This window comes from Leptopilina heterotoma, unplaced genomic scaffold, assembly GCF_015476425.1.
Source record: "Leptopilina heterotoma isolate Lh14 unplaced genomic scaffold, ASM1547642v1 Lhet_163, whole genome shotgun sequence".
NCBI classification, from domain to species: Eukaryota; Metazoa; Arthropoda; class Insecta; order Hymenoptera; family Figitidae; genus Leptopilina; species Leptopilina heterotoma.
The window spans coordinates 905,914-919,459 of record NW_025110879.1 but is presented as its reverse complement, the minus strand read 5'-3'; the positions used below and the strand labels follow the sequence as shown (position 1 = coordinate 919,459).

The following is a 13,546-nucleotide window of genomic DNA, read 5'->3' as shown; positions in this document are numbered from 1 at the left end:
TACAAACTTCTACGGTTTTCTCTGTAAAAGTTTATTGTGCTAACCGTGAATTAAAAATAAAATAACTCAAAAGAAAAGTGTTTCAAAAACAAAAGTGAAGTTTAAAGCAGTGAAACGGAAAACTTTTAATCATTTGAAAAAGTGATTGCGATGCTGGAGTCAATGATCAAAGGTGAAAAATGTCTTTTAAAGTGTATTAGGTGTATTGTGATAAAAGTGAATTAAAAAGTAAAAACAACGTCGTTATTTTTATTAACATTTTACCCCCTGGAATGCTTTAATTGATAATTTTAGTGCAATTATTTTTTGAAGAATAGGATCATTTTAATTTGATCATTAACTATAATTTCGATTTATATATATATATTTATTTTCGAGCACCTAAGTGAATATAAAATTGTCATATACCTGTATAATAATTGCTATATCACTGTTATGTTACTTTTGCTATAGAATATATAAACTAAACTCTAATTACATAAGTAAAATGGTAAATGTAGGCTTGTGTGTATACAATAATATATGGCACGTCAGTCTGTTAAAAATTTTAGTTAAACCAATTAATCATAATTATTTTTATCATTAAATACTACGCATAGTTTAACTTGTCGATATTGATTTAACTATTTTGTCGCGTTTTGGCATTGTCGATGGTTTTTCTGGTTTTTAGCACTACCGTATCATTTCCATATATTTCTGTTTGTGTTTAGTCAACATTTCCGTTACAGTTACCAACTGTTTGATTGTGGGCTGTAAAAATTAAAGAGAAAATTTTAATTTTAATTTAAAAAGTCAAATTTTAATATAAAATTTAAAAAGAAAATTTTAATATAAAATTTTGATAAACATACCTGAGTTTTTGACAAAGCTTGCAGTTCTTTTAAATGTGACACGCAAATATGATGCAAAGTTGCTAAATCTCTTGCTGTGTCGGAACCGCATTTTCCTCTTGGATCTGTACTCTCCGAATCTGGTTTCTCCGTAATATTCTGTAACAGTTTTTCAAACAATTTTAATTTTACTTTTCTTTGAATTAATTTTTTAACGACTAAAACTTTTAACTTAAAAACATAAAAAATTAATTCTTTAAATTCTATTTTTATCACTTAATTAAAGAATTAAAAATAACACTTACGGACAATTGATCCAAAAATACAACCATTCTTTCTTTGTTTTTGAGAATAAATGGATTGACCACTTCCATGTAGGGCTCTTTACCACCAAATTCCACAAGATTTGCCAAATTTTGTAGACATTTTGCAACCATCACTAAAGATCTGTTTAAGAGAAATTTAATTAATTAATTTTCTTTTTTTAGTTTGCAAATTTTTATATTAAAAGCAAACTAATACTGAATTCCATGTCCCTAAATTAAAAAAATATTGTTTTTTCTAATTAAAAAAATATTGATTACTAAATAAATAATTTAAATACAATATTTTTCAATTCAGTTCATTAATTTTTTTAAATATTGGAACACAAAAACATATTATTTCGTTCAAATCTTTAGAGAAATCTGAATTTGAATATATTTTGTTTTGTTCTTTTTAATTACCGTGCAGCAGCTGGTGGCGGTGGTTCGGCAATGAGATTAAAAGATCTAGGATTTAAAATTGCTGGGCACAATAGACGTAAAAATATAAAACCACTGACGACTCTCGTTCTCACCAATCTTTCGTGAGGCCATTTTGAAACCACTGCTCTTTGTAGACATCCGCAAATGTACCTCAATGTCTTGGGACATGCATCGGGACTTGTAAAAATGCTCAAAGTTACCTCATCCAAAACCTAAATTGTTTAGAAACAAAGAAAAGGGAAAACATTTTCAAATTAGATAATCTCGTTTCAATTTTGCAAACATTAATTTAATTTAACTTTATTTAACTCAATTTAACTAAATTTAACTTTTCATAACTAAATTTATATTTTTGAGAAAAAAAAAGAAAAGGATGTTCGACTTACTTGTAGTAAAAATTCGGCATTATTGCAAGCGTCTTCTGGCGAATCCATTTTTGTCGGATTTAACTCACAGCTTTGTTTACTTTCGATTAATTTCACTATTGTGTCACGTAGAGCAGCTTTTAAGAATGACGTGCACACTGATTTCATATAAAGATCCATCAATGTAGTCGTAAGGCTTGCAGCTCTGAATAATGTTGGTGTTTCGTCTTCTTTGTCAACCTGAAACAAATTGAGAATGTAAAATATTATGTTTCCGAAAAATCGTTTTTATTTTCACTATTTTCCATTTAGTAAATTTTGAAAAATTAGTTTAATGAATAAAAAATTTCATTCATTTAAACGTTCAATTTCATTTCATTTTCATTTTTTTAAGGAAATAAAAAATAATAGAAATAATAAAAGTTATAGCAATAATAAATTAATTAGTATATTTATAATAATAATATAGTAATTAATAATCGAATTAAAATTATTATAAAAAATATTACTTACTTCTGCTTGATTCAAAGACCTGAGAAGATCGGCTTCTTTTCTGTCATGCCTGCAAAATATTTTATTTATTTATTTTCTATACTGTATGAAATTTATCATCCTTTTTTTTAAAAAAAGGAAATTTATTATTTATTTAATTTAATTAAATAAACATTAAAGTAAAATAATAACAGTAATAATAGTTACCTAAATATTCTGAGAAGACTATTTGCCAATGGTACGCGATCCAAGTGACAAACATCGGCTAACGCTCTGACAACGTGTAGTTCTGGATCCAATAACAATTGTTGTAAAGGACTGTATTCCTCCGGTGGCATCGACAAATCGTGTCTGTATCTGAAAAGAAAAATCGTACATTAGACATTCTTCGTATTTTTATTATTTTTTTTTAATTTTGACTAAACTAAGTAACTAAATTTTGATTAAATTATTAAAGGAATAATTTAAACTATTAATTAAATTATTAAGGGACTAGAAAATGTTACGCGCGGAATGTGGTATTCAATTTATTATTATTATGCAAATTACAACATTTTTTATTTTCAAATGTAAAATTTTCAATAATTTCATAATCAAAATTTAAAAAATTCACTTATTAAGAACAAAATTAATTATTATTGTTTATATTTTCAAAACAATTTTAATTCAATTCCTCGGGTGAATTCAAATATTTTAAAATATTTCCACAAATTTCAATTATTTCATCAAATTTTAATAAATTCTTCGAAACAATTCAGCTATTTTTATAAATACTAAAATTCTTTGCGTGGATTAAATTACTTTTAATTCAGTTTAAATAAAATTACATGAAAGAATTTAATTATTTTTAAAAATTTCCATAATTTTGAATATACTTAATTTTAATAAAATTCTTTACAGAAATCCAATTATTTTCGAAACAACTTTAATTGAATTTCCCGAATTGAATTCCTCGAATTTTAATAAATTTTAATAAATTCCTCGGAACAATTCATTTTATAAACAGTAAAATTCTTCGCAAGAATTAAATTATTTTTGTGCATAAATAATAAAATTCTCCTCAGGAATTCAATTATTTTTAATACAATTTTAATAAAATTCTTCTTCATAAAATTCAATTGCTTTCAAAATTTTCAATTAAAATTATTAAAGAAACTCCACTATTTTAAAAACATTCAAAGAAATTTTTCAAAAGAATTTAATTTTAATTTTTTGACAAGATTCTTTGCAATAATTCAATGATTTTCAATACATTAATTTTAAAATTAAAAATATTTAAAAAGAAAAATTTTAAGAAAGTTAGGAAACAAAAAAGCAATCAACAACTAACTTCAAACTGCGAACAGATTACCGGATTACAACGATTATTAATATTGATTAATTAAAGGAGGAATTAAATTACCTTAAACGTAAACGTAATGCCCCCCATTCGCCAAGTGGTGTAACGCCAGATAATGGATACCACTCATCCATTTCTTCTCCATTAGTCAGACTTGATAGATCGACTGTCAATTCAGCCACTTCCGTGTCTTTACTGCGCTTTCCTTTGTTGTATAATGTTAGAGAAAATGACATCACATCCGGTGGTACATCTCTGTAAAATAATTTATTTCTCACTCTTTTTGAAGTTTTAGAAACATTTAAATTCGGAGCAATTTGCTCTGGAATTATTTGAAAACAATTTCGAGGGCAAATTGCTAGAATTTTCAGAATATTTTTTTCTTAATAAAAAATAAAAATTACGCAAAAAAAAAAAATAATAAAACAATTTCGACAGGAAGTTGTTAAAATTTTCAAAATAATATTTTTTCCAGTAATATAAAATAAAAATTACGTAAAAAATAAGAAGAAGAAGAAGAAGAATAAAATAAATAATAAAAATTACAATTACGCACTCGAGAATAAATTCCTCGTCCCAAAGTGGATGCAACCCAGTCTTAACTTTTGTGCGTGCGACTTTAACATTATTTAAAGCTACAATTATAAATGGATTCGGCACCAATTTATATGGAAGTCGATGTGCGTCGAGAATATGCAAATGCAATGAGCGTAATTCACGTAAGCGAGCGACTTTTGGCGCTCGCGTTAATTGTGAAACACAAAGTGGTTTTAGAGCATTAATCCAATCTGATGCATTTTCAGAATTTGGTGCCGCCAAATATGTTATCGTTGCTAAACAGGGAAGAGCTCGCTCAACCAATTGAAAGCAGTGAGGTCTGTCGAAAACACTTTCATGTACCTGAAATCAAAATTTTTCAACTGTTTTAATAATTGTTAGTAAAAACTAGATGACAGTAATAATTAAAATAATTATTTTATCACTCGGACATTATTATTTATCGTAAAACAGAATGAAAGAATGAAATACGAAGATTATTATAGTTAATTATTCAATTAATTAAAATTATTAACTATAATAATCTTCGTATTTCATTCTTTCATTATGTCTGTCCACACTTTGAAGTTAGTTTTTGTGTTTGCTTTCTTTTTCCTTTAAAAAATATTGTTTGACAAATCGAAAATATGAAGGTATTTTTCATGATTTATAATAAAATAATATTTTAAATTAGAAAATTTAAAAAGAATTATGATCCACTGACTTTTGTCTGGGGGTTGTTGCGCGGCTATATTTTGAAAAAATCTGGTTTCAAAATATGTAAAACAAGAAGACTTCCTGATTCCATTAACCACAATATTATTCCGAAAATTTTGTTTTTTTAAATTTTATTATTAATCAAAAGTTGGACTCTCAGAGTGTTATTTTATAACCTTAAATTTTGCACTTTTTTAAATTTGTTTTTAGTCAATAACTATTTTATGTCATATATCAGAACTTACCAAAAGCATAAATCATTTGATGGTGAATCAGGAATCGAAGCAATTACTATGAAAATATATTATTTTTAATTAATAAAGCGAGATCGAAAATTTTTTTCATAAAAAAATATTCCGATTTTCTGAAGACTATAACTTTTTTCTCAATGCTCCTAAAATTTCAATCTTCTTTGTGTAGCTTAACAGTAATATAATTTACTCAATATTAAAATTTGACGTAGGTGTTTTGCTTCGTTTTCGAAATATTAATTTTTAAAAATTATTCACTTAAAAGGGTTAATTTTTAAGAAAATAAATAAAAAAATTAATATTTAAAAAATGAAGCAAAACACCTACTTCAAATTTTAAGATTAAGTTAATTATGTCATTTTTCAACTATACGGAGAAGACTAAAATTTTAGGAGCATTGAGAAAAAAGTTATAGTCTTCAGAAAATCGGAATATTTTTTTGTGAAAAAATTTTCGATCTCGCTTTATTAATTAAAAATAATATATTTTCATAGTAATTGCTTCGATTCCTGATTCACCATCAAATGATTTATGCTTTTGGTAAGTTCTGATATATGACATACAATAGTTTAAAATACACAACAATTACAATAGTTTATTTATTTTAAATTACAATAGTTTATTGACTAAAAACGATTTTAAAAAAGTGCAAAATTTAAGGTTACAAAATAACACTCCGAGAGTCCAACTTTTGATTAATAATAAAATTTAAAAAAATAAAATTTTCGGAATAATATTATGGTTAATGGAATCAGGAAGTCTTCTAGTTTTACATATTTTGAAACCAGATTTTCTCAAAATATAGCTGCAACAACCCCCAGACGAAAGTCAGTGGAGTGACCCATATGTTTTTTTTATAACAAATTTCGTTTGACTGATCTAAATTATGCAAATTTTTTTCCTTTTTATTTATAAAAAATATAAGAAAATTGTTAATTGTTAGAAAATTATGATCAAGAAATGGGTAATATACCCATCTTATGCATAATTTTTATTTATCAATAACAATATTTTTCACAAACTCATTTATTTCTTTTGGAAAAAAAACATTACAGTTAGAAAACTTAATTGAAAATGAAACTGAAAATTTTTGCATTTTTAGAAAACAAAAAAAATTTTATTGAAAAAAATGTTCTGTTAAATTTATTTACGAATAATTATCTTTAATTGTAAAATTATTCGAAAACAATAATTTCTTTTTTAAATATTTTCTTATAAAGAATTCTTTTGACGAATTTAAATAAAAATTTTTAGAATAGTTACATTTTTCAAGGAATTTGATTAAAATTGTATTAAAAATAATTGAAATTTTGCGATAAGTTTTATTATTTCTGAAAATAATTGAATTGAGAAGAATTATTTTATTTATAAAGATAATAATTGGAATTTTGTCGATATTTTCTTGTAAATTTTGATCATAATTGAATTTTGTGATAAGAATTTTATTACTTTTGAAAATAATTAAATTTTTGCAATAATTTGTAACTTCTTCAAAATTCAATTTTTTAAAATGTTTTTAACTAAAATTTTTCTATAAATCCATTATTTTTAATAATTAAATAAATATATATATTGACAAATTTAAATAATTTTAGAAGATTTTGAATTATTAAAACAAAAATTTAAGTTCATTGAAATTTCTAATTAAATTCATTCAACAATGAAATTTTATAAAATTTGTGGTAATTTTATAGTTTGTGAGTCAAACAAAAAAATTCAGAATTTTCTTATGAATTCTAAAAATTTAATTTTTTTCAGTACTTTTAATAATAATTCCTGACTTTTCCCTGAATTCCCTATGTCAGAATATATGATTATTATAATTATAATAATAATAAAAGTATATATTCCAATTCATATTTTATTTTTATAAAAAAAAATTTGAATTAAAAATTTTTACGTTCTATTATTATTTTTAAAATTGATAATTTAATTTAAAAAATTGAGGGAGAAGTCAGCCGCGCGAATTGTTCCTACTAATGATTAAAGAGAAGAGATTTTAAAATTTAAATGATTAGAATAAATAAAATTGAATATCAAAATATGGAACTGTTTTTTAAATTGAAAAAAAGTGTATTAACTCGCCTGGTATAAATACGCGCAGCTTAAATCGATGAGGCCCTTTGGCTTGGTTCGTTTAGGATTATCGTACAAATATAAATGAGTGTCGGTGGCATCGACAAGAAGTACAAAATACAATGCCTTCCATTTTTTATTCTTCTCCGATTTCTTCTCCAAATAGCCTTGCATTTTAATTCCCTTATTCTTCTTTGCTCCTGATTGCTCTCGACACTCTCGCAAAGTTGCGTATATTTTCTCGGCGTGTTGCACTTCTCTATTAACTCGAACACTGCCATCGGGCTCCGTCACCATTGCTTGAACCAATGTGTGACCTTCCACTATCTGCTCCTTTCGATATCTAAAATTATTTTTTAAATTTATTTTTTTATTCAATTATTATAAAATAATAAACATATTTATTATTTTACACTTGGAAATTTACTCACCTATTTATGACAGCGTCTAGACACTCGAAAGTTCGACCACCCATCAAATAACGTACACCTTTCTTTTCAATTCTAAATCTTTGAATTTGATTATTGATATGGAAGAAAAGAGAATAATCGCCGGGACTGTTGTCTGAAGGTCTGACCTATTAAAAAACGATTAAATAAACAAATGTTGAACTGCAAGACCAAAATTTCGAACGACAATATTTTTATTTCTTTTAATTTGTATTCTTTGCAGAAAAAGTTATTTTTCACAATAGAAAAGTTAATTCCTAACTGAGTAAACGATAAATTTTAATAATTTTCCTTCTTTAGATAGTAATTTACAAACAAAAAACAAATTTAGTTTATTTGAACTTTCGAAACTTTAGGAAAACAATCTTACTCCAATTTTTGGACAAACTAGTTAAAAATACTTGAGTTGACTAACAAAAAGAGGAATTAATAAAATATTCACAAAATTTTTTCTGAAAAGAAATAGAAAGAAAGAAAGAAGGAAAGAAAAGAAATAGAAAATTCTGCAAGTGAAAAGAAAAATATTACTGACTAGAAAACTGCCGGGACCCGCTTTCACCAGCATATCGACAGCCTCACTTTTCGTGACATTCGGATGAAACCATGAGAATACAGTATTTGGATCAATCGAATCATCAAGATCCTCGACAAGTTCACGGAAAATTAGGCCCTGCTCGCCAGTTCTGTGGGCAGTGACCCAAAGCCATCCATCGCCCATATCGTTGTGAACGAAGAAAATATCGCCCTTTTGAAAGCTAAGTTCATCGGTATCGGGCATTTTTGTATAGGGCAATATTGCGACAATTCGTTTTTTATCATTGACAGGCTCAGGTGGTGGTGTTGGATGTATAAGGCGTTCTCTTTTCAATAGATCCGAACAATGGGTATAATAGGCAACAAGGTCTGAAAGGCTATTAAATTGACGACCGCCTGCAATAAATTGTAAACAGTGTTAAGAAGAATTATCAAAACGAAAATAAAAAATACAAATAAACATAAACAAACAAAAATAAGAAACATTTATTTTTAATAAAAATGTAAATAATAATAAATTAACTACATTTCTATTTTATTAATAAATAAAAAATTCTTTATAAAGAATTTATAACGAAAATTAAAAAACAAATTTAAAATTCCTTTCTTATTTTTGTTTTTATTTTCGACAATTTCTCATTATATATTTCTTGTTATTTATTTATTTATTCATGGAAAAATTTTCAACTAAAAAATTTCTTACCGATGTAATAATCACCGCAAACAGCTGTAATTCGGAAATGATTAATTCCCGTGCGTCCCAAGTATGAAAGAACATAACTGCCAGGCTTTCTATCGCTCTCACGAACTAAATATGTTCCCATTTTACTTGCATCCCATAATCTTTCCTCGGCAGTGAACCTATCCAATCGTCCATGATACCATCTGCGTGAGAAAATTATACATTATTTCTTTTTCTTATAAAAAATTAATCATTAGATTTTTTTCAAAAATACTTATAATGAAAGACAAAAATACAATATAAGAAAACAAAGAAAGCCAAAAAGGAAAATTAACTAATTTCCCTAATTAAGGAAAATTAATTTCAACTCGTCGAAATTTAACTAAAATTTTTATTTCCGAAATTATTTATATAGTAATTATAATTATTTAGTTAATTAATTTTTATTATTTTATTTATTTAATTATAATTATTTTCATATTTTAACTAAGACGACCGAGTGATAAATTCAAATGTAAATATTATATAATATTATATGAAAAAACTATTGCAAAAATATTTATTCAATAATTAATTAATTAATTAATTATTGAGTAAGTAAAAATTTAACTCACTGATTTTCTGGTGGAGCTGTTAAAAGTGTGTTGTTTCCACTGTCTGGCTCTTCTGTATCCGGAGGATCGTCTGGTATATTTTCTAAGAATGGATCAAATTCATTTTCCGCATTTAGGGATTCATTAGGACCTCCATCTTCACTTCCGGTACTGGGAGATCCTCCCTTGCTGTTATGATCAATCTGTTTTATATTTCAAAGCTATTTAGTATTCTGATACCAGAAAAATTATTTAAAAAATTAAAAACTAGTTTATAGTGTAGTAAATACTACTACTTTTTATGTTATTTAATATTTATTTATTTTATCGGAATAAATCAATAAATAAATTTAAATACATTTTTTAAACTATTATTATTATTTTTTTATTGTTATTATTATTGCCATTATTATTATTTTTTTATTATTGTTATTATTACTTCCATTATTATTATTATTATTATTATTATTATTATTATTATTTATTATTGACATTATTATTGTTATTTACTAAACTTGCCATGGATTATTAACAAATATAAATTATTTGATATTGTTAATATTATTTTAATTTCAAAAAATAAAAAATTAAATGAAATGTAATTGATAAATTTGTATGTAATACACAAAATTATCTATTAGAAATAATTTACATTTATTTATTTACATTAATTTCACATTAGGCGAAAATTGTCTCAATATTTGCGTTTGGATATTTTTAAATTGAAAATTTGGAATAGAAATTTATTGACTAAAAATTAACTAGTTTACCAAACGAATGACAATTATCTCTATTCCTACATTTTATTAAACGTTTTGAAAGCAATTTCTTGATATAGTTAATTACGGTTCATTTTTTCTTTTTACTTCCCATAATTATAAAAGAAACAATTATGAGATTTGCCTATGAGAAAATCACATTCTTTCTGTAATTATCTGCTTTCTCTTTTTAAAATTCATAAATAGTATATAAAAAATATTTATAAAAAGAAAGATAGTATTTTTCATGTTTATTTACAAACAAAAATTAGAATTTAATAAATATTTTTAATTGAAAAAGAAGAGCGTCATATTGTTTTTTTTTTCTTCTTTTTTGTCGCGTTATGCTAAAGAATTAAAGAATCTGTCTCTTTTCTTTGTTTTTCATTTATCTTGGTGAGAAATGTTTTTTTTCCCTCTTTGATAAGTTAAAAACTTGAGATTATTTTAAATGGAGAAAAAAAAATAAAACATATATACCTTAACACTGTTTGATACGCTGGGTCCTCCTCGTACAAATTCTGCCATTCTCGTTGCATACAATAGTTGAAAATAACGATGTTTTTATTGAGATTTTTAATAAGTCACTGGATTCATTTACAAAATATGTTTGAATATTTTGTTGGGACTTATTTACAAAATGCGTGTCGTTTATCAATGGAAAATCTATTGACGTTTCCCGCAGCCATTTTACACCACTGTCCTCTCTCACACACGCTGACGAGGGAATTCGTCCTGTGAATCACGATGTGGCTTCTTTTTTTTTTATTTTTACTTTTTATTTAAAATTACACATTTTTCTTTTTTTGACACAAAAACGCATTGATGCTTGCGTAAACAAGTGACAATGGTTGCCAAAAAAACCAATTGTTTAGAAACTTAATTATTTATCGGAAATTTTGAACATCGTTGTCATTTTTCAATGACTAACTCGCCGACTGGTCGAATTCCGAATGCGCTGTCAAACGCGTTTTGATTTTGCGCACTTGAATTGATGGGGGTGTTTCTATTGTTGCTTGTTCAATAGAAATTATAGAAATCATAAAATATAGTAATGCTGAAAATATAGTAAAATTGAAAGTGTAGTAAAAATGTAATTAAATATTTTATGAGGATTATTTGAGAAAAACTGTCTTTGTAAATTTAAATTATTGTGTTTGAAGGGAAAGAAGATAATAGAAATTGTGTTGTAAACTGATTTTGAAATAAGCGCCATTTCGAATTGTGCGCGCATGCGCTTTGCGAAATTTAAAATGGCCGCTTACGTGAACTTGTACCACTTGCACTTGTACTCATAAATGTCCTTTTGTTGTTTTTATACAATTGGAAAACAAATAAAGAGGAATATTTATTTAAACTCAGATGTAAAATATGGCGAATCATTACGAAGTTCCCAATTGGTAAGTTTATTCACAATTTTCGGTGTTAATAAATAGAATTGTGAATATTAGTTGGTTTACTGTAACCTAGGTTATGATTTTAGGGCTGGTAAACCTCCAGTTGGTTTACATTTAGATGTATTAAAAGGAGATAAATTAATACAGGTAATTATTCATATTTCGTTAATATTTTAACTTTTGTTCATTTACCGAATTTATTGTTTCGAATAAATAGATTTTTTATTTGTATTTGTTTTGACTTCGAAGTCGTGTCGAATCTGTCAAAACATATTCGGAAATTTGTTTAAAATAATTTTTTATCAAGTTTATTTTTACTTATGGTTAAAGGTTTGAAATTTTTTTAAATTCGAATTAAAATTATTGACATAAATCGTTTTTGCAGAAATTAATGGTGGATGAGAAGAAATGTTACTTGTTTGGACGCAATCAGCAAATGAATGATTTTTGCATAGATCATGCTTCTTGTTCCCGTGTCCATTCGGCTCTTGTTTATCATAAACATTTAAATAGAGCTTTCCTAGTTGATTTAGGAAGTAGTGAGTATTTAATTTACAGTTTTGTTTTAATTTACAATTTTATTTTTTGAAAATTGCATTTAGTGTGAAGAAAAAGAAAATGTTTTTTTAAATAATTACTTTCAGCTCATGGAACTTATATTGGGAATATGAGATTGGAAAGTAATAAACCAACTCAATTACCTATTGATAGTACATTTCATTTTGGAGCTTCCACTCGTTACTATATAATAAGAGAACGGCCGCAAACGGGCAATCGGACAATAATAGATGAACTCGAAAAATCGTCAGAGGATGCAGAAGCCGGAGGATTGTTGGGTTTACCCGAAACGGAAACCGAACTCGACGTAATTATTTTTAATTCTAATCTAAAAAATATATTTACGTAGTAAAGAACATTATTTTCTATTTTAGAATCTTACGGAATTTAATACTGCGCATAATCGACGAATTTCAATGTTGGGCATTACCGATGACGAGGTTCATAAATCGACGAGAAAACGAAAGAAAAAGGGAATTTCATTTAATGACGACGAGGAAGTCATTAATCCCGAAGACGTTGATCCGTCTGTTGGCAAATTTCGTAATTTGATACAAACCACTGTTGTGCCTAGCAAAGTAAGTCCTCATTTTTTTCATTAAAATTTAAATCATATAAATTTTACTTGTTTATTTGTTTTATTATTTCAATACAATTTTCTTTTTTTTTACTCCAAAACAGAGAATGCGAATGGAGGGGGGTTTGATATCATTATCGGAAGACAATCATAATATAATGAAGCATCTACAGCCAACTTCCACGACTCCAAATTTATATAATGATCTACCTCCGGAGCAGTATACTTCTAGTATTTCTAATAATCCATTCACCGTTGGATTAACATCGTTAACATCTCGTCTTGGGATTGCTCTTCCAAATCCTGCTCCTGAAGTTGAGATGACACAGAATCAAATACAAATAGAAACAACCAACATAACTGAAATGCCTGGATCAGTCGAGGGCCATGCAATGGAACCAAAAAAGAAGAAGTACGCAAAAGAAGCGTGGCCTGGAAAAAAGCCTTTGCCAACACTCTTGGTATAAAACCAAAATTCTCCTCTCTTTTTATCTCCAAAAAACTATTATCAGTACACAAGACTTTTAAACGAGAATTTTGCAAATTTCCTACTGAGAGGGAAATTTTTTTTCTTCTAAAAATTCAATATTCTCGAATTGTATATAAGGTAAGTGAAGAAAGTGTCTACCCCCTACGCTTTTTTTT

General features: G+C 26.3%; 2 protein-coding genes across 2 annotated transcripts; one reads left to right on the top strand and one right to left on the bottom strand.

Annotated features, from left to right (window-relative positions):
* Positions 1–346: 346 nt before the first annotated feature.
* On the bottom strand, positions 347–11,324 carry LOC122499007 (ras GTPase-activating protein 1). Its single transcript, XM_043607038.1, has 15 exons — positions 10,850–11,324; positions 9,633–9,814; positions 9,040–9,221; positions 8,335–8,732; positions 7,785–7,930; positions 7,363–7,696; positions 4,329–4,672; positions 3,836–4,027; positions 2,641–2,790; positions 2,455–2,503; positions 1,963–2,181; positions 1,556–1,788; positions 1,136–1,277; positions 852–989; positions 347–750 (listed from the first exon to the last, which is right to left on the bottom strand). The coding sequence occupies exons 1-15, from the start codon at positions 10,895–10,897 to the stop codon at positions 673–675; spliced, it is 2,835 nt and encodes a 944-aa protein (XP_043462973.1). The 5' UTR covers positions 10,898–11,324; the 3' UTR covers positions 347–672.
* A 301-nt stretch (positions 11,325–11,625) lies between these two features.
* Positions 11,626–13,523, top strand: LOC122499006 (nuclear inhibitor of protein phosphatase 1). The gene is made up of 6 exons (XM_043607036.1): positions 11,626–11,769; positions 11,853–11,913; positions 12,152–12,305; positions 12,411–12,631; positions 12,699–12,902; positions 13,006–13,523. The coding sequence occupies exons 1-6, from the start codon at positions 11,741–11,743 to the stop codon at positions 13,366–13,368; spliced, it is 1,032 nt and encodes a 343-aa protein (XP_043462971.1). The 5' UTR covers positions 11,626–11,740; the 3' UTR covers positions 13,369–13,523.
* Positions 13,524–13,546: the final 23 nt, after the last annotated feature.